The sequence below is a fragment of the Hipposideros armiger genome, unplaced genomic scaffold (genome assembly GCF_001890085.2).
Source record: "Hipposideros armiger isolate ML-2016 unplaced genomic scaffold, ASM189008v1 scaffold_464, whole genome shotgun sequence".
NCBI classification, from domain to species: domain Eukaryota; kingdom Metazoa; phylum Chordata; class Mammalia; order Chiroptera; family Hipposideridae; genus Hipposideros; species Hipposideros armiger.
Genome location: NW_017731814.1, coordinates 346,398 through 367,362, shown reverse-complemented (window position 1 = coordinate 367,362; position 20,965 = coordinate 346,398). Strand labels below are relative to the sequence as shown.

Genomic DNA, 20,965 nt, shown 5'->3' with positions numbered 1-20,965 from the left:
TCCTGCCAATCTGAACATTAGAAACTCTCATTAAGAACTGTTGTATTTAAATTAGAGCTAATCTCAGACACAATGCAAAGGAGAAGGTGCTGGGAGGGGCCAGGGGAGAAAGCTACAATTTCTTCTAGAAGCATTGTCACTCTCTCCCAGGCCCAGATCGCTGAGCAGCCCTGGCAAAGGCCTGAGATTTACTGCAACCAGAGGGTATAATTTGCACCACGTGCAGGGACTTAAAATACCCCTCAGGCATCCCCATCACTGTGGATCTGTCACAGCCGGCTTGTTGCTTCCTGAGTCCCCAGATCCAAAGCCCAGGAATGAGGGTGGGGGAGGGGTGGTACTTTCAGAAGCAGATTCCCCCGTCAGCTAAACACTTACACACACGGCTCTCTACATGAAGGGCTGGGATCCATGACCCCACATGACAGCAATAATAGCAGCTATTGGATACCAGGTGTTATTCTTAGCACTTTACATATATTAACTCATTCAGCCCTGACAACAATCCTCTGGGATAGATATCATCATCATCATCATCATCATCATCATCATCATCATCATCCTTCCCATTTAGAGATGGGGAAGCTGAACCCTGAGACATGAAACCACTTGCCCAAGGTCACACAGCTAGTAGTACATGGCGGAGCCAGGATTTGAACCCAGGCAGTTTGATCCTGAGTGTTTGGCAAAGCAGGTACCAGGAACCTTCAGGACATACAAAATAGAGCATAATACTCAGGCATGCAAGAAATCCCAGAGGGACGGGGAAACTGTTTATCCCCCTGAGACCAGAAGGGAATAGCCCTATGAGATGGGGTACTGGGCACAGTTATCTGCACCTTGGAGTACCACTCCATTTTCACAGGAAATTGAGGCCCAGAGAGAAGAAACCTTTGGCCCAGGCTACACTTGTAGTTACTGGTGGAGTTGGGCTAGAACCCAGGTGTCCTGGCTTCCAGCCCTATGTCCTTCAGTGCCCTGTTGTTCTGTTGGACCATGGCCCACACAACAAACCAGGCCGCCGGTCTGAGATCCCCTTGTTCCTGCTCCCTCCACAGGACAGAGTCTGTGGCTGAGAAGATGCTGACAAATTGGTTTGCCTTCCTCCTGCACAAGTTCCTGAAGGTGAGATGGGCGTGAGACGGGGACCTCAATTGAGAAAAGGCTGGGGGGCTGCTCCTCTGAGCCTGGCCATCAGGACTATATGGGGACCCCTTCAGGCACAGGGACCTACCTGGCCGGAGTGCTGCAAAGCAAAAGGGACCTGGGAGCTTGATCAGAAGAGGGTGGGCAGGAAGCTGATGCCACCACATACCGTGCCCCGTCTTTGCCCACAGGAGTGCGCGGGGGAGCCGCTCTTCATGCTCTACTGCGCCATCAAGCAGCAGATGGAGAAGGGCCCCATCGATGCCATCACAGGCGAGGCCCGCTACTCCCTGAGCGAGGACAAGCTCATCCGGCAGCAGATCGAGTACAAGACCCTGGTGAGGAGGCCGGAAGCTCAGGGGACAGCGTGAACCTCCTACCTCTGATTCCTACTTTACCCTCTGACCACAAAACCAGTCTGAGGGGTCACTAAAGAGGCTTGGAGACCGACTGGCCTGGGGGCAAGTCCAAGTGTACCAAGGACAGGCAGCCCACCCACCTGGGCGCCCTCTCCCATTTCATTTGGGGGGGGCCCATAAAGCTCTCACCTCAGTTTACCGGAGATAATGTGGGGTGGAGAGGAAAGATCACCCACCATCAGGAATGAGGAAGTGAGCATCATGGGAAAGAATGTGAGTGCAGATTCCTAATGGAGAGGCTTCGGGATAGCAGGAGGCCAGCCCCGATACACCTGGGGCCATCTCTGAAGCCCAGGATGCCTTGTTCCAGGAGTGCAGCTCCCCTAAGCCATCCAGGAGCTGGGAAGTAGAGGCAGCAGAAAGACTCAGGCTATCCTTGGCCGATGGCAGGGAGGTGAAAGAAAGGCGGAGAGGCACCATTTCTCCTGGGGAGGGGGGACTAGGAAAGATTTCCTTCCGAGGCCTCACTCCCTCTCCCTCAACTGCTCCCTCAACTCCCTCCTGTTCCCCTCTCTCGCCACTTAACAGATCCTGAACTGCGTCAACCCGGACAATGAGAATAGCCCAGAGATCCCGGTGAAGGTGTTGAACTGTGACACCATCACACAGGTCAAGGAGAAGATCCTTGACGCCATCTACAAGAACGTGCCCTACTCCCAGCGGCCGCGGGCCGTGGACATGGACCTGGGTAGGAGGCCTGGCTGGCAGTGTGGGGCCAGGGGCGGGCACGCGGCCTCTAAGAGGGCATTCCGGCTGTGGGACTGGATGGAAGCCCTGCCCTGCATAGGGCCCCTCCTAGGGCAGTGACAGGGTCCTGCCCAGGGGAGGGGCCACCTGAACTATTGTTCCCAGGGCACTTCCTGCTTAGATGTGGCTGCCTCTGGTGCGGCCTGCACTTCTGCCCAGCTGTCTGGACACCATGGAGCCCTAGACATCTTAAGTGCTATCATTGTACCAGCTTGAGGGGGCCAGGGTTGCCAGGCCCCTAGAGGAGGTAGGACTGGGTGGTCTTGGCTGGCAGACCCCATCCCCTCACGTTGACCTGCACCACCCCTCCACCCAGAGTGGCGCCAAGGCCGGATTGCCCGGGTTGTGCTGCAAGATGAAGACATCACCACCAAGATCGAGGGCGACTGGAAGCGGCTCAACACGCTGATGCACTATCAGGTGAGGGTGGGGCCTCCCAGTCTGGGAAGGCGCTTTGCTCCAGGACCTTGGTCCCAACTGTCTCCTTCCCTCCAAGGTTTGCTCCAAGGCCCTGGAAAGCCTAAAAGGGATTTTCTTAATCTTTCCTTTTCCCCTCCTCCCTGAGCCTAGAGCAGCGATTCTTATCCGTGGCCGCCCATTAGAATTACTCAGGGAAACTTACCAAAAACTTGAGCGCTACACCCACCCTGAGAAACTGACCTAACTGGTCTGGGTAAGACTAGGCATTGCTATCCTGTTAGCTCTAGGTCTGCAGAAAAATTCATGTTGTGACACCGTCCAAAAGACAACCACGGTAGGCTTATACTGCTCACTTGCAATGTACCAGGAAATTGGGTAGACTTGTCTTCAGGTTTTACACTCTGCCACTTGCTAGCTGCTGGTGTCCTTGGGTAAATTACTTAAGCTCCCATCCTGCTTATCTGTAAAATGGAGCTCATGGTGATCCCTGCGCAGTCAAGTTGTGTGGAATAGAATAAGTACAGTAGGTCAAGTGTTGAGCACATTGGCAGACACATTGAATGAACAGTCAAAAAAAAAAAAATCCCAGCAAAATAACAAAAGATCCAGGGGGTACTGACTCCGCCACTTCCCTCCCACAGTAAGCACTCTCAGCTAGGGGTCTCTGTAAGAGTAAGCATAGGTAGGCAGGTTGGGACTCAGGAAAAATAATAAAATAGAAGCTGAACATGAGACACCAAGAGAAATGAACCAGAGGAAGTGCCTGAGGCTACAAGACGCAGTGGGTCTGCCTGACTCCTAACATCCTCCTACATCCGTGCCTCATGTGGGGAGGGTATAGGGGGCTGGCGGGCTGGGCTCTGAGGCACCGAATTGCCAAAGTCCAGGAAGCTGGGCCTTAACAGCCAACAACAGCTGGCTGGGAGCCTCCTGGGGCACAGAGGAAGCTGGAGGGCACCGCGGAAACCCCGAAACGCTTCTCTCCAGGCTCCGCCCCCTCTCTGGCCTGCATTCTCCACCCCAGATGGAGGGAATGTGATGTAGTGGGAAAGGAAAGGGATTTGCCAGCTGTATTTAAACCCAGCGTCCCCACTCACCGGTGGTATGACTTTAATCCCTCGGAACTGGGCTCCTCCTCTATAAAATGGAAATAACAACCTGACTTGTGAAGGTGGTTGGAAGGACTAGAAACAACAGGTGAGGTGCCCAGATGGATGCAGATATCCTGGGGAGCCACAGTCGTTGCCTGTGTTCATCCCAATCCCACTTCAAGGTGCTTAATGCAGCCTGTAGAACAGTTGTAATGAACCAATTAGAGCTGGAGAAGGAGGTACGAAATAGAATAGCATTATGCCCCCAAATTTATAGTTTCTCCAGGGTAGGAGTGGGGGTCTTCCTTCTCTGTCTGTGAGGCCCTAACTCTGTTACTCGGCTGTCCTCCTGATGGCTCCCGGTCAAAAGAAGGGAATATTCTGTTCTGACAGTGCTCATCATACAAAGCACTTTCAATTCCCTGATGTCATTTATCATTCATGTATTCAATCATTCCTCAAATATTTACTGAGCTTTACTGAGTGCAGAGCACTTCCCACATGCTAGCCCTGAGTGACAGGGGACCACGGGGATTATCCTTCCCTTTGGGAGTCCATGACGATGCTGTCATTGCAACGCTCGTAATTGCAACGCTAATACCAACACTTACGGAGGGCTCACTGGGCACCAGGCACTGCCCACAGCTTTTCGTGTCCTAACTCCTTTAATCCACACAAAAACCCAGACAAGATTATTATCGCCTTTGACAAATGAGACGACTGAGGCACTGAGCGGTTAAGTGACTCCCCAAGTCATGTAGCCAGGAAGTGGCACAGCCAAGGTCAGACCCAGTCAGGAATCGGATTTGTACTGCCTGTTGGTTAAAAGAAAGAAAGACTGAGGACAAGAGAGATGTAGTGACGGAGACCTGGAACTGAGTTGAACTGTGGTCATTCGAATCATCTTGTGACTCTTCCTTTAGGTGACAACACACCATAAAAATGATAACGGAATCTGTTCTTCCTGGGAGTGTAAACCTCTGCCCCTGCCAGCCTTTCAAAGTATCATTTCTAGGCTGTCAGTTGCAAGGAGAGTTCCTGAAGAGGTAAAGGTGGAGAGGTCCCCCACCGTTCCAGACCTGGTGCTGGTGGTGCAAACTGCTGGCTCCCAGGAGCTGGCCCAGCTGGGAAATCATGGCGCACTGGCACCTTTCAGGAGCTGTGAAGAGCGCAGGACCCTGGTCAAAACATTGCCCTCTTGTTACCCTCCTGGAGTCAAAGGTCCTTGGAGCTCCGACAGGAGAAAATCTGCATAATCTTAATTAACAGAGATGTTAAAAAATTTCCCGGGCTCCTGCAGATTTATAGGGAGGGTAAAATTAAACACCACTACTAAACCCAGCTATCAGGGAATCTCGTTACCGCTAATGTTCATTTATAGTTCGACTTCCCAACATTTAATTCTTTTTTGGTGGGAGAGAGGGACTGAGAATTTAAGACCCAGAAAGATGGTTTTACGACTGGTACAGCTATAAATCAAACTTATAAAGTTCATAAAAATTGTTAAAATAAAAAATGGTTTAATAGGGATGTTTTATGGCCCATAACATTATTATAGCTGTTTTATTCCCTCTGCGTTAGGGGTTTAATTGGATCGCCACAATTCTGGGGATTCAACATTTTTATTGGATAGAAGGTAATCTTAAATCCTAATGGCCCCCAAATGTCTTCAATATGGCTCCTCATTTATCAGACCTTGCCCTCCAGGCTGGGTGCTGAACCTGGACACCCTCACAGAGAACGGGGCAAGACACCATCTTTCCCTCTGACTCCCCAAGAACAGCTGTTCTGTTGGGAAAACTCCTCAAGGTGGCTCAGGCATTATAAGACCCAGGCCAGAAAGAAATCAGACCCAAAAGGGAAAATGGACTTCAGACCAGTGTGATTTGTAATCAAGTCCCAATGAGGAGAACATGTGCTCTGGAGCCTGTATCTGGCTACAGATACTGGCTGCACCAGGTATTAAGTGTGTGACCTTGAAGATGTTGGTTAGCCTTGATTTTCTGATCCATAAAATGGGAATCATTGTATGTAACTCACAAGACTGAAGGGAGGCCAGGTCTAGCCCGGTGCTGCCCAATAGAAATGTAATACAAGCCACGTGTGTAATTTTAAATGTTCACTAGCCACATTTAAAAAGTAAAAATAAACCAATGAAATTAATGTCAACAATATATGTTCTTTAACCCAACTGGTCTAAAATAATTATCATTTCCACATGCACTAAATAGAAAAATGATTGAGATAGTTTGAATTATTTTGACGCATGCTAAGTCACTGAAACCCAGTATGTGTTGAGCGTTTGCAGCACATTTCAGTTCAGACACTTCCAGTGCATCTCAGTTTGGACTAACTGAATTTCGAGCACTCGGTAGCCACGGTGGTCAGCAGCTACCACGTTGGACAGCAGGAATTGTTTCTAGTGTGCCTGAACTTTTTGCACTCTACCCCACACCTGAAGAAATAACCTTCTAGAAGTACTTGACTAGTCAGTTTCTCAAGACACCGACATTCACCCGTGCTGTCCCTTTCCTACCTTTCTCAGGTATCAGACAGATCGGTGGTGGCTCTGGTCCCCAAACAGACCTCCTCCTACAACATCCCTGCCTCTGCCAGCATCTCCCGGACGTCCATCAGCAGATATGGTGAGAACCAGGAAGACGGCCTGGGCAGCTCAGAGGGGAGCCTTCTGTAGCCGACCAGGGGCCACGCACTGCCCCATTCTGAGAGCAGGAAGCCCTTGCTGCTGCCAACCTCTAGTCAGATGCCTTCGCTCATGTGTTTCCTTCCTCCTTATTCCAGTCCTTCCCAAAGCAGTCCATCTCCTCAGAGCTGTGGGTGCAGGTGGCACCATGTGCCCTTCCTTCAATAGCCTAGGCCTGGTGAGGAGTTCAAGGGGCCCAGAACCAGGGAGGCACCTGGCTGGGAAGTTTACATATCCCAGTCAATGCCTACTGTCCTGGCTGAATTATTAATAGTGTCCCCTTTTACTCTCAAAAGTGTCCCAGTTTGGGCAATAAATTGCCCATCTTAGCCTGTCCACCACTGAGGAGTGCTAGGGCTCCCTGTGCCCTCTGGGCAATAAGGTTACGGTACTTCGCTCTCTCTGACTCTGTTTTCTCGGGTTTCACGTATGTACTATGGCTTTGGGCTGTCCAGGTAAAGGACACCTCATTACTGAGGCTGATGGCTCCAAAAATGCCTTGGCAACCCCATATGCTAGGCCTCGAGTAAGAAGGACCCCATTAACTCCTGAGAGGGAGCATTACAGTTCACAGGCCCCCTAGTACCCAGCTTTTTATCAAAATCTCTTTGAAAATATCCACTTGACATTTTACCTATTGATTATGCTTTGCTGAAAGCATCAGTGGAGGGGGACTCCCAAATTCCCAAGGGTCTCTCCAGCTCACAGAATTTCTAAATCCTCTTTTTACAAAAAGGTTTCAGGCTGTCTTCATGCCAACCAAGGATTCCTAAAATCACCCACCCAGCTGAGGTCCCAAGAGTCCCCTTCCAATCGAAACTGGTGTATCTGAGTGAGTGTAGCAGGTGGGCAGGGATTCTAGAAGGATTCTTCAAGAGAGGAGGATGAAACCAGTTGCTCACAGGCCTCCACTGTCCCCTTCTCTTCAGACTCATCCTTCAGGTACACAGGGAGCCCTGACAGCCTACGGTCCCGGGCCCCCATGATCACCCCAGACCTGGAGAGTGGGGTCAAGGTGTGGCATCTGGTGAAGAACCATGACCATGGGGACCAGAAAGAGGGTGACCGTGGCAGCAAGATGGTGTCCGAGATCTACCTGACCCGGCTACTGGCCACCAAGGTAACTCCTGCTCTGCCCAGCCCAGGGAGGACATCATGGAGTCATTCCTTCCAGGAGACCCATTCAGATGAGCAGGCCCAGGTCTCCGGGTGGGCTTTCCAGGGGATCAGCTACTGCTGTTCTCTACCCTTTGGCAAAATCATAATGATATCATCACTCCTGGCCCACTCCTCAAAGACCACCATTACTCTTCAGAGGAGAGGCTCCCCCGTGTCTGGGCCTGTACCACTTAGGAAGATATTGTGGTTTTCTTATTGGTGGTAACTGGACAGATATGCCAGCCTTCACCATCCTCGCCTTTTCCATCCACTTTCTGGCCACAACGGGAGGGAAAGCATGAAGGCCTGGTCCTGCCAATAACCTGAAAGAAAGCTCCCCGTCCCCTGCCCCATTCCATCTACCCCCAAAACGCTGATGGAAGTGAGGCGTGGCAGTGCTGGAAGCTGTGATCTAAAGCTGTCTTTCAGCTTCCCTTGCAGATAACTAGTGTAATATGCCTCTAAGTATGGCAATCGTACGGCCCACAAAGGCCAGGCTGGGCTAGATTTCAAATAGTTTCCAATTAATTGCTACTGAAATTCTAATACAGTGGCATGCAGATTACACCTCTCAGACTTGCTCCCAGAAGTGGCACAGAAATATACCATCAGACCACATGCCTCAAATTTTGCTTCATCTAATAGGCTAATAAGAAACCACGAAAGAGATACCAGGAAAGGGTAGACATTTTCCTGACTCAGAGTTGTCCCTTGAACCTGTAAACTGTGGGACCCAGGCCCACTCTTGCTCCTGCCCCAGACACTTTCAAGGCCCTGTGGGTCAGAGCTATGCCTGAGTGTTCTTGAATCTGGACCTTTCACCTGCAGCTCCCATGCCAGATACCACTTACCACAGGCCACTGATATCATAAGCCTCTTCACACTTTCCTAACTATCAGACCCTCTGAGGTCCTGCCATGTTCCTGCCAGGAGGCTCCCAGTCCTCCAGCTGGTTCTTCAGACACCCTCCGTACCAGCCTTTGACCCCCCCCCCATTCCCCATGGGAAGCCTAGACTCAGAGCACTCATGTCTTCCTATCAGATGCCCTCTAGTGTGGACACAAGCATCCATGTGGCATGTGGCTGGAAAGTGGAGATCTTCGCAGGAATCTGTAGCCCATTTAGTCCCTCCCACCTCCCTGATAGCCTAACAGTTCCCTTCCCAACCCCACAACACTGTTTGCTCAGCCTGGCATCGCAGACAAATTTCTAAGACAGGACTGGCCCGAGGCACCATCTGGTCTGCGCATCTGCTGCCTGTTGCCTCCCTCCACCGCCCTCCACCTCATACTGTCCCACTGCCCCTCCCCCAGGGCACCCTGCAGAAGTTCGTGGATGACTTGTTTGAGACCTTGTTCAGCACTGTGCACCGGGGCAGCGCTCTTCCCCTGGCCATCAAGTACATGTTTGATTTCCTGGATGAGCAGGCAGACAGACATAGCATCCACGACACAGATGTGCGGCACACCTGGAAAAGCAACTGGTAACCCCTGGGGAGCCCAGGGGGAGGTGCAGCCTGAAGAGGCTGCAAGCTGTGTGGGGTGGGGACCAGCAGGGACCAGGAAGATGGGGGGAGCCTGTTCCCTGTGGCTGGTAATTCCAGTCTCCTCGGACAAATAGCGCACATATGCTCTGCAGAGCCACCATGGTCTCCAGGCAGCCTCCAAGTGGGGCCTGCCTGGCTAAGGGCCCGCACCAGGATGCACACTTGAGCTCTGCCCTTTCAGGCTGAGAGACTTCTCCAGGAAGCTCCTCCTCCTTGACTCTGAGATCTCTGGTTTTCAGGAAAAGGGGGGTGGGGAAACCTACACAGACAGCCCTATTTGAGACCTAGAAGCAGAGCTTCAAAGCCTGGGCAGCATCAGGCATTCTGAGCAGGGCAGAATCTTAGGCACTTCCTGAGACCCGGAAACCCTGAGTTAAACTGAGACCCCTGAGGAAAGTGGCCAGCACTCAGGAGAGAACTCACACCTGCTGTAGGCTTGAGCCCACTGACCAGGAGGATGTCATTGCAGACTTGATCCCTTAAGGCCAAGTTATTACCCCATGGCTTCAGGAAGCAGCCGGCCGATGTCCTGCGGGCATGCCTCTTCCCTGAAAGAGTGGGGGCAGCGGCTCCCACAGGCTCCTGGCATAAGACTTTTCTTTCTTGAGTTTGAACCTGGACCACGGACCAAGCTAATGTCTGGCTTTCAGGTCAGACAGGGCCGGGCCAAGACACAGAGTCAAAACTCTTCTTTGGGGAAAGAGCAGAGCAGAGAAAGGAGGCCCAGGCATTCGGGTTGGGCAAGCAGCCCACACAGCTGTCTGGAGTCAGCGCGATCTCCTCAGAAAACAGAGCCGACACAGATGGGCCCAGGCTGTTATTTGGGAATCAAAAGTCCTAGCAACCAGCAAAACACTTTGAAAATACCCAACCCCAACCCTGTCTATGCCTTCCTTCTCCGAGGTGTTGTGGTGGCTGAGCCCTGCAAAAGCTGCAGCTTTGATCACAGTGAAATGAAATGGATGGTGGTGGTCATGGGGCATTTCACTGGGGCGGGCCTTTTATCTGCACCCCCGGAGGCAGGGCTGTGGCGGTCTCCTTGGCTTTGGAGGATCCCAGCCCAGCACTGGGAGTAGGCAATTTCAGGGAAATCAAGAGAAAATTCCGGATTATCCCCACCTCCGTGCCTTCTGTTGTTGGCCAGGCCCAAGTCATAGAAATGCCCTACGCTGGTGTTGTGGTGGGAGAAAGTCCCCTTATCGAGACCTCAGATAGCTAATGTCCAAGGAAAGAATGTCAGAAGTTTCCCAAAGCTACTGGAGGAAGGAAAAGGTGGAAGAGATGAGTCACCTCTCAGCTGAGGCAGCTCCTCCTATAATAGGAAAGTGAGAGATCCCCTTGCATTTTGAAAGATAAGCAGAAATCTTGATGGAAGGGCTTGGAGTGGGCAAAGCTGATCTTTCCAGGGACTTGGCAGGACCGAGATGTTTGGGAAAGTTTGGGGTCCATGAGCATTAAGAGAAGATGAAGAACGGGAGAGGAGAGGCAGTAGGCTGGATCGCTAGAACATCACCTCAGGCCAGCGGACAAGCCAGGGGACAGAGCTCACTGCACAGAGGAGCCCAAAGAGTTAAGGTCCCAAAGGCAGCTGGAGGAGGAGGCAAAGTTAGAAAAAGCAGGAGAAACAGCAGCTGTTGTGGATTTGAAGGAGGAATAAATGGGCTTATCCTCCTTCTGCCCTAACGAGCAGAGAAAATGCATTCTGCTCTGATTATAAATTCCCACTTTGCAGAAGGAACTCTCCTAAGCACTGCTTAGTTCCGTTTGGGGTGGGAAAAACTCAGCTACAGTGAGTCATTTCCAGCGAGCCAACAATGGCCTCCTCCTTTCCCTCTGCCCCTGCCCAGACACGGAAAGCCCAGCAGAGTCCTGAAAGAGCTGCCCCCAGGGGAGCCCATTCCGCAGCCCAGGCCAGGCCAGGCCAGCCCTGGGAAGCAGCTCTGGGGCTGGGCTGGGCGGAGAGCACAGGTGGTGCCCTTTGTGCCCACACGGAGGCCAGCCTGGGGCTGCTGGCTGCATCCTCCCCGACAATGGCCAAGCCAAGGGCACTGTGGAGGGACTCTAGGAGCCTGGTGGCTTTGTTTGAAGCTTTGAGAAAACTGTGCAATTCTCTGTACTTGGGCTGCCCTGGGGGCACAGAGGACTTCGGGAAAAAGCTGGCAGGAGGGAACAGAACTACCCCCCACCCCCAAGCCTACCCCTCAGCCGTTAGAGAGCAGGGTCAGCACGCCATTAGAGTACAGTGGCACCGCTCCTTTTCTCCTAGGGTCAGGAATAGCTTAAGTGAAATTAGCAGCCTTGGCTGGACTCGTTTTCTGTGACTTCATTCCCTTGCCCTTTGGAGAGAGACTTTCGCATTTAGGGGTGAGCAGGAACATTAGCAGACAGCTTCAGGGGTGCAGCCAAGGCACAGCCCTCAAGGTCTGCTCTGCTTTTTCCCACAGCCTCCCTCTGCGCTTCTGGGTGAACGTGATAAAGAACCCCCAGTTTGTATTTGACATTCACAAGGGCAGCATCACAGACGCCTGCCTCTCCGTGGTGGCCCAGACGTTCATGGACTCTTGCTCAACGTCAGAGCACCGGCTGGGCAAGGACTCCCCCTCCAACAAGCTGCTCTACGCCAAGGACATTCCCAGCTACAAGAGCTGGGTGGAGAGGTCAGTAGTGCCCTCAGGACAGGCCCACGCCCCTGTCTGCCTGCTCCGTTCCCGGCCCTGTGGGCTTTACTGACCCAGGACTCACGACTGTGTTTGTGGTACCTTAGGGACCTTGTGCCCCTATCCTTTCTCTTGTCCACACTTCCTGCTGAGGGAAGGAAGGGAAGCTCTGTGCCCTTGGAAGTCAGATCATTGTCATCCTAATTACCGTTTATTGAGCACATGCTAGGCACCCAGCACTGTAATAGGGATTGGTATATATCATCTCATTAAAAGACCCAACAGCGTTGTGAAGTAGGTGTTATGATCATCCCCATTTTACTGATGAAGAAACTGAGACACAGAGAGGCTAAGTAACTTGCCCGAGGTTACACAGCTAGCAGGTAGCAGAGCGGAGATGTGAATACAAAGAATCTGGTCAGAGTCTAGGCTTTTAACCACTCTGGGGCCATTGCAGCCAGGAGCTCACAGCTGGATGGAACCTGGCCTCAGGGAAGACTAGTGACACCTCATGCTCCCTGGCAAGGGGCCTCAGGGCAGGGCCCGTGGAGACAAACATTTGCTGAGTCCCCCTGAAGTCTGTCCTTCCTCTGGCAGATACTATGCAGACATCGCCAAGCTGCCTGCCATCAGTGACCAGGACATGAACGCCTACCTCGCTGAGCAGTCCCGCCTGCACGCCGTGGAGTTCAACATGCTGAGCGCCCTCAATGAGATCTACTCCTACGTCAGCAAGTACAGCGAAGAGGTAAGACGGAGCCCCGGAGGGGCAGAAGCCAGCCCGCGGCCAGCAAGACGATTAAGCAGAATGCCCGGCCCCGTCCTTAAATAACGGCATCAGAGGGTCGTTTAGAAAACACATTCATGGAGTCAAACACCTCTAAGCTCAGGAATCGTTCCCATCGCCTCAGAAGGCAGCCTAACCTCTCCTGATTCATCGAGCTCACCCTTACACATCCCACTGTCTTTCACTCATTGTTAACTCAGTAAATTTAAACAACACTTTTAATAATGTCATTGTTTTTCAGTTCAAGTGTTGTATGGTTGATTTCACTCTTTCCGGAACAACAGATTTGCATTTGGGCAGATCCTGTCAGTTATATTTCGATCGATAGGTGGACCTTAATGTGAATAGAGGTTGAATAGGACAGCTTCAGAGAATTCACAAGTCACGCAGTAGCATTGTACCTGAAAGTGATAGTAGTAGTAGTAGTACTAGTAATAATAATAGTACTTTCTATATTCCAAATATTGTCTTAAACACCTTAGAGATCACATACATACACATACATATACATGCACTATGTACATGCAAGCACATGCATGCATACACCCATGTTCAGTTGATCAGATACATTCTTGAAGTTACGTTCGCTAGGACTGAATGGAAAGGCAGCTAGAAGGATTCCGAAAAGGGCGTCTTCTCTCTGAGTCCTGAGGTCTTCCCCACCTTTGTTTCTGTTCCTCAGCTCATCGGGGCGCTCGAGCAGGACGAGCAGGCGCGGCGCCAGCGGCTGTCGTACAAGGTGGAGCAGCTCATAAATGCCATGTCCATCGAGAGCTGAGAGATGGAACCTCCCGTTCCTGGGACGAGGGGGACCTGGGAAAGTTGTCACACTGGGAGCCTCAGAAGGAAGGACAAGTGAAGGGGATCAGACTCCGGAGCTCGCTGTCCTCTGAGACCCCATCCCGGGGAGAGGGGAGGGCCCCTCTCCCCACGCCAGCCAAGTCTCGTCACAGGCGGTTCCTGCAGGGAGAGACCATGGGCGCCATCCATCCCCAGGGACGAGAGAGAAACAGGGCCGTGGAGAAGGTGGTTCTTCAAGCTGAGAGGCAGGGCCTGGGCACGGTGCTGCCTCTGTGACTGCTGCTTTGCATGAAAACTCATTTGATGTATATTGGGGAAATAATGAGAACTTTATTTAAATTTTTTTAAGAAAAAGGAAAACCAGAAATAAAAACAAAACAAAAAGCCTCCCTGGTTAATCCCGTCCAACTTTTGTTGAATTCTGGTTTCTATCGCACTTCCTTCTTTCGCCCCCATTCCTCCGTCCGTGTCTAACTTCTGTTTCCAAAAGCCGGAAAAAAAGACGTGCTGAGAGAAACTGGAAGGAAAACGATTGTTTCCTTTCCCTTGAAATTAAAACATAAGAAGAATGAGCACAAGTTTGCACCAAACACTTTGCAAAACTAGATGCCAGTAAAACCTGGGATCACCCTGGCAGCCAGAAAAGCACGGGACTGCAGAAAATTGCAAAGCCACCAAGCAGCTCAGCATGGCTGACTGGAAACTGAGCTTTACCAACCACACACCTGTATATGCTCATCTCTTAAGAGGAGATATGTGTCTGTAGAGTACCAATGCTTTTTGCTACTGTTTGTTTGTTTGTTTGTTTGTTTGTTTGTTTGTTTGTTTTTGTTTTATTTAATCCCAAACCTCAACACATGAGGAGCTAAGCTTTGGTACTTTTCCTTTTGGTGTCCCTAAAGTTACTACCAGAAGTGGGGGCGAGGTGGACCTCTCCTGGACCAGACGCCGGGCCTCCCTGGGGACATTGGGCAGCTCTGCCTTATATCAGTTGCTGTCATAAGCCAGGCACCCTGGGGAAAGGGCCTGGAGGCACGTGGGCCAGGCCTCCAGGAGGTTCCTCATGGGAGCTGATGTGGGGACATGGGTGTTTGGCTTTGGATTCCACTCTAATCCCTTAGTGGTTTCTACAATTAAAGAGAAAACAAAAATCAAACACTGTTTACGCAAGCAATACTTGAAGAGCATAGTTTAAAGGAGCTGCAGTATTTATAGTTACGCTTTCTTTCTTTCGTTCTCTCGTGCCTGGAGGGGGAGACAATCCTTGCTCATATGTAGAAGCTCCTGATCCTGATGGTCTGAGCATTGGCCTCAGGAGAAATGCCTAGCATCCCCACCTGACTGTCTTCTTCTGCCTCGCATGTCCTTGTGAGTTTGAAGGACACGTGGGTGGCTTCTCACTGGGCTCCTTTCCTTTTCTCTCCCGCTGACACCTAAAACCATGATGACCAGCTCTCCTGAGTATAGTTTCCAAACAAAGAGACCAAAGCTCTGTCCTCGTCCAGAGGACCCGTGGATGCCAGTGGACGTCATTAAGAGGAAAGTGGCTCTGTTGGCGGCAGGACCTTGGTGACTGGGACAGCCATCAGAGTTTCCAGGCCTCCTACATTGGCATGGATCCAAGCAGCCAGCCCTAACTTCTCTAAAAGCAGCAGTGGAGTGAGGGGAAAGGAGAACAAAAGGAAGGCAAAGAGATGGGAATTGGGGAGGTAGAGGAGGACCAACCTTCCCTTTCTACCTTCTACATTTCAAGGGTCTACAATGCTGGGAAACTGGACCAGCCACCTCCAGAGAGACCAGACCGGGGTCATTTCCTCTGTAATTAACTCTGAGCCCCAGCTTCTCTGTGCCCTGATTTACCTCCAAACAATTCCAGTTTCCAGAGGCTCTGCTGACCCCATTGGATTCCCAGGAAAGGGCTGGAGGCCGGGGAGCTCTGAGGGCTGGCTTCCATCCCTGGCGTGTGGCTTTGGATCACTGAGCTAACCACACAGCAGACATCGCCTGGTCTCCTCAGCTCCAGTTTCTTGCCTGAATGCAGCTGACAAATGGGAAGAGAAAAGCATTCAGCAAACTACTCAGGAAACTCGCTTGTTTTCATTATAATTCACAACCAGCCATGCCAAGGCCACTTTCTTCTGATAATCCACTTCTGTTAAAGTTTCTCTGGACCCTATTAATAGCCTGCAAGAAATACTAATGACTGGCCTTCTGCACTAAGCCAAAGTGTTTACTCTTCACAGCTCCCAAAGCTTATCAGCTCAGAGCCCATGATGTATGGAGATGGAAGGAGATATTGGGCAAGAAGAATGTGAGTGGGGGGACTTTATCCGCAAAAAAATCCAGTCCACCCTTATTTTACTTCCGAGCTCTGAATGAAGGTTTTCTGATCACGGCACTGATCAAACTGGCATCTAAGGCTGTCTTCCACCAAGAAGTAAAAGGAAGTTAGACATCGCAATTGCATCTTAACCAGCCCTTATATCTATGCATCCACCCAGGTATCTCCCAGCAGCTACTTTCGGTGACCATTCTTCCTTGAAGTTTCTTGGGGGTGTGGAGAATGATGGAGGTAGAAGGCAGATTGGTGAGTAGAGAGGGGAGAAGCCAGAGCTGCCAAGAGTGGCTTGGCCCCATTTCTCAGGATTCCATGAGAAAGTTGCGGAAATTGAGTTGGCAAAGGAAGTGGCACAGGGGGCATCCCTGAGGAAGGAACTAAGAAAAAGGAAACGTGGTTGGGACTCAAGCCAGGTCATGAGGGTAAAAGGTTGTAGAGCCTTGCCCCTGTCTGACTTCCCACCTATCCCTCCTCCACCAACCCTTGGCTTTGAGTCGCTAACAACCGGTGGAATCTAGGCCCTGTGAAATAGAGGGCAGAGGAAGTTGGTTGGCCTCTTCCTCACTATTATCCAATTTGAAGGTATTTTGACCCTGTGTGAGAAACAATAATTAAAGTCACAGCCCCATCCTCACATGAAGCCATCCATCTTGGAGGGAGGCCGGGGGGAAAGTCTCTCTTGAAAATCAACCCAGATTCATTTGGTTTTATTGATCTGCATGAGAGACAATTCTCTGGAAAAGGAAAAGGACCCCAGAAAATGTGTTTGGCAAGACAGAGGGTACTAATGTGTAAGATGGAGATGGACAAGATGTCCATCTTAGTGGGGCAAGTCCCTCCAGCTGGCCTGCTGTAGCTTCCTGCCCTGGGTATGGCATCAGATGCTTCAGTGCCACCCCCTCAACCTCCCCCCACAGTGCATCTCTCAGAACCATTTCCAATCCACCCCTGGCAGAGAGCGCCCCCTCCTCATAGAGTTCAGATATTAAATGCATGGATTAGCTATTAACCTCACTCAAGTAAGGGAACTTCTTCTTACGTACATTCACTCATTCATTCATTCAGAGAAACTTCATCAGCGGCAACTATTTCCTAGGCCCTGCTATACGTGTGAGAAATAGCAACAAACAAGACCAAGAAGAACCTTCTTCTAGTACATTTATATTCCTCAGGCTCCTGGTTCCTACCAACTTAGCAGGCACAGTTCTCCTTCTCCACCTGCAGAGGGCAGGAGCTTTGTAGAAACGGGGTCAGAAGAAGGAAGAAAGATGACCGACCCAGCTGCCTTACATTATTCCGGGGATATTACTCCAGCAGTGAGAGCCTCTGTCGTTTCCACTGCTGCTGTCCCTTCTGTCGGCGCTTCCCCTGCTGCTTGAGCTCCTGACCTTCCTTTATTTCCACCAAATGAGGACAAGAAATAGCAATCGAGGCCCCTGGCCCTGCTGCACGTGAAGCAGAAGTAATGGATGAGTGTACTAGGCTAAAAATGGCCTGGGCAGACCACATAGAGAATGCTTGAAAGCCTCTGGCTGATAAATCTCCAGGTGCATCCCTATTGCCACACCTGCCCCCATTAACCTGCAGCAAGTAAATACTGAACCAGCAGCTGCTCGGCGGGAGGCCATCTTTTCCCATCCACACCAAGCTTGCCCGGCCTGAGGCTCCTGGGGCCTGGCCACAAGGAAATAACCAAGGCTGGGGCGGGGCCTCCGTGGGTGAGGAAACGCAAAGCAGCCTCACAGACACTGGCCTGTGGGATTGGATCCCACAGGGAGACTTGGGGGATGAAGTTCAGGACCTTCTGATGCCCTGTCTCAGGAACAAGCTTGGAGAAAATGGCGGCATCCTCTTCATAACGCCAATGTCTCTGTTCCCTGTCTCTTTCCTTTCTCCTGGTTTCCCCCAAACAGTGAAGTTTTAGCAGCTGCGGCTCAGTCATGCCACAAATGAAAGATAAAGTTTCGCTCTTGGAATGAGGAAAGTCCCGGGAAAAGATTGAGACCACTGCTGACCACGCAGGGCAACAGCCCAACAAGCAAACTGGAGAGCGTTGGCTTTTCGCGGGTGCCCTCATCTGGCTCTCCTCACCTTAAAGAAGCTGGGCCTTCAGACCAGGCGCGCCCGTTTCTGCAGTGCAGCTGCTCCTCCTGTTCTAGCCTCCAGGAAGATAGGCTGCAGCCTCTGGGTTTTAGTCAAGGCCCTGACTTATTTGCCCTCCCTACTGGCATCCCAGGTGGAGAGCAAAATGGAAAATAGTCCCCCCAATACAGAGCAGGTGTCCTCAAGTCTGTGAGGGAGGAAGGGACAAGCTACTTATCCCATCAGGCTGGGAACCCGAGCTCCCCTGCCTCTTCTCCCAACTTCTCCTACCCAAACCCACTCTTCTTGACACACTGGAGTCTGTATTATATATATTTTTAAGAAAATACAATGATAGTTGTCTGATTTTTGTTGTTTTTACAGGTGTTGTGGAATAAAAAACTGTAAGAAAATTAAGTATTTAAAATGTTCCAATAAAATGGGGTTGTTGTTTTTTTGTTATTCTAATATATTATTGTGTACCTATTGTAAATATGAAACACTCCTATTTTGCAAGCCAAGGACACAATTTGTACTGTTGTTATATATAAATAAAGTTTACTGGATAAAAAAAAAACCCAAACCTTCAAATAAACCTGGTTGTCCAGCAGCATGTATGCAGAATATTCATGGCATATTTAGGAAGCAGGGTGCTCACCGGAAGACGAGCTAAGTTGTTTTGAGGGACTTCTAGAATTCTCTCTGGAGGCAGAGCTTATTAATGTCCAGTCATCACCACACCACAACACGCACACACACTTCCCTAAGAGACTGAAGAGATGCTGGTACAGAGGGTGGGGAAAATGCTCGCACGACACCCTGAAGAGCCAAGGGAAGAGCACATTGCTGAGGCCTGTGTGTAATTAGTACATTTTTTTCAGTTGCACGGAGGGTTTGTTTGTGAGTGCACCGGGCCATTTTACTAGCATCGCTAACATTAAACCACCCTCCGCTTCTCTTTTAAATGCAGACCTAGAGCGCTGGAGGCACTGTGTCCACCACAGTGAAAAAGGTGTGATCATTTCTCAGCAAAGCCCCAGTGTGGCCCTGGTGAGCTCCTGCTAAGAGTGTGGTTAGAGGAGATGGCCTGCCAGTGCCTGACAGAGCCCTGGAGTCGGCTGGGACACAGACTGGATGAAGGAGGCCGTTTCTCTGTATGGGGTCCTTGTACCCCAGAGCTTCCCCGATCTTCCTGCTGCTCCCCATCCCCCCTCAGCAACTTGGATTTGGAGTACCTCTATTATTAAATATCCGCAGCAGGAAGGGAGTAAGGAAGAGGAATTGACCAGGTGCCTATCTGTCCTGTTCACAGTTTTAGTCCCAGGACAGAGCACAGCGAGTGCCAGACCCACAGCACGTGCCCAATTAGAATGTTCTGAATGAATGAATGAATGAATGAATGATTGAACAAATGAATTTTGTAAACCACCTGCCATATTCCAGGCACTGGAACATTCTCTTTACGAGGCCTCTCAATTTCATGTGATAGGAGTGTTCCATTTTTATAGCCTGAGGCTCAGAGAAGTTAAGGGATTTGCTTAAGGTCACACAGCTACTAAGTGGTAGAGCCACAGAGGTCTGACTCCAGAGTTTACATTGTATGCTCTTTCTACTGCATGAATCTGCCGCTCATCAGCTCTAGAACCATTAAATCCTTGGAAGTACACAATCGCTGCTGATTCACCACTTGCTGTGAGCATGACACTAGACTAGGCACCGTTCAATATAGAAAGGGGGGGAAAGCTAAGTCTTAAAGTTGCAGCTTTCTCAGAATTTACAATCTAGTGTCAACCTCAAATCATTATTCAAGGAAAGATTCAGCCCTTTTCCTAGTGGGAATTACATATCATTTTTACTACAAATGCAAAACAATTTTGCCAAACTGCAGCAATGGGCGTCTCAGAGCTCTGGGATCCTTTATGTGCACCCACTGTGTCTGGCTATTAGAAGCTGGGAGCCAGATTTTGGGCCCGCTGGGAGCACATGGGTGCAGGACTTCTGCTACATGTGAATAATATACTATAGTATTAGCTAATAAAATATATATTAACTCAGAATATATAATATATAATGACTAATATTATTCATCATATTCCTGGCTTTGCTTTATGTCTCTGCCTCATTTATCTTATTCCTCACTCCCCACTCCTTTCTAACTGCTAAGTTTCATGCATCCCTCACTAAGAGCACAGGCCTTGTACTTAAATTGCCTGTGGTTGAATTCCATCGCCAAACCAAGTGGACTGGGGCAACTTTCATCACCTCTTTGTGTATCAATGTTCAAATCTATGAAATGGGGATACCATATATTAACTAGGGTTTTCATAGGCGTTAAGATAATGTACATATTGGGCTCCATAGATATTATAAAAGGTAAATAAGAGAGAGAATTAACCATACATGCTTCTTCTAGAAACAGCTCTAAAGTTTAGAAACAGCAAGACCTAAAGGCAGGAGGAGATGAGGGTCTCTCAGGCTGTGGGAAAAAGCTGAATGATTGCTCATAGGTTTCAGAAGTCAAAGTTGGTACCTGAATGTTAAGCCTTTAGGGGACTAGGCATGGATGCTGATCAAGAAAAACAGGAGACAAATCAAAGATTTACACAAAGGCAGAACCAGGTATGAACTACAGGTAAATGGAAAGCAGCAGAGAGAAGTGGATCAAGCCAGATCGCCATGTGCTCAAGCTACAGACAGAGTCCAGGTGGCCAGAAAATCAGTAAATGGCTTCCTGAAACCCTGGCCAGGACCAGGGTCCAAAAAGTGTAGGAAATGTACCCCTTCACTTGGAGAGCCAGTGGGCAGGGCAAGCCCACAGGCCCAAGGCAGGGACAACAGAGAAGGACAAGTGGGCTGGAGGCAGAGGGCACAGACCCCAGGGGAGCCGATTCCCAGAACGAAGCCAGGAAAGCAGAGTAGGAGAGCAAATGGAGCCTTCATCAGACCCATCTTCCCTCTGGGAGAAGTCTGGGCACCTCCATCTCCAACTGGTTTCACGTTACTGTATTAGTCAGACCAATAGAGTGTGTGTGTGTGTGTGTGTGTGTGTGTGTGTGTGTGTGTGTGTGT

The 20,965-nt window shown here is 50.3% G+C and overlaps 1 protein-coding gene across 1 annotated transcript in view; it reads left to right on the top strand.

The window, feature by feature from the left end:
* PLXNA2 (plexin A2) overlaps positions 1-14,632 on the top strand; it is a 219,098-nt gene extending 204,466 nt beyond the window's left edge. The window contains exons 23-32 of the mRNA XM_019666177.1: positions 1,059-1,125; positions 1,338-1,484; positions 2,094-2,253; positions 2,629-2,732; positions 6,369-6,468; positions 7,457-7,647; positions 8,999-9,168; positions 11,676-11,888; positions 12,486-12,636; positions 13,358-14,632. Of these exons, the coding sequence (XP_019521722.1) occupies positions 1,059-1,125; positions 1,338-1,484; positions 2,094-2,253; positions 2,629-2,732; positions 6,369-6,468; positions 7,457-7,647; positions 8,999-9,168; positions 11,676-11,888; positions 12,486-12,636; positions 13,358-13,453 (1,399 nt within the window). The 3' untranslated portion in view covers positions 13,454-14,632. The remainder of the gene's footprint in view (positions 1-1,058; positions 1,126-1,337; positions 1,485-2,093; positions 2,254-2,628; positions 2,733-6,368; positions 6,469-7,456; positions 7,648-8,998; positions 9,169-11,675; positions 11,889-12,485; positions 12,637-13,357) is intronic.
* Positions 14,633-20,965: the final 6,333 nt, after the last annotated feature.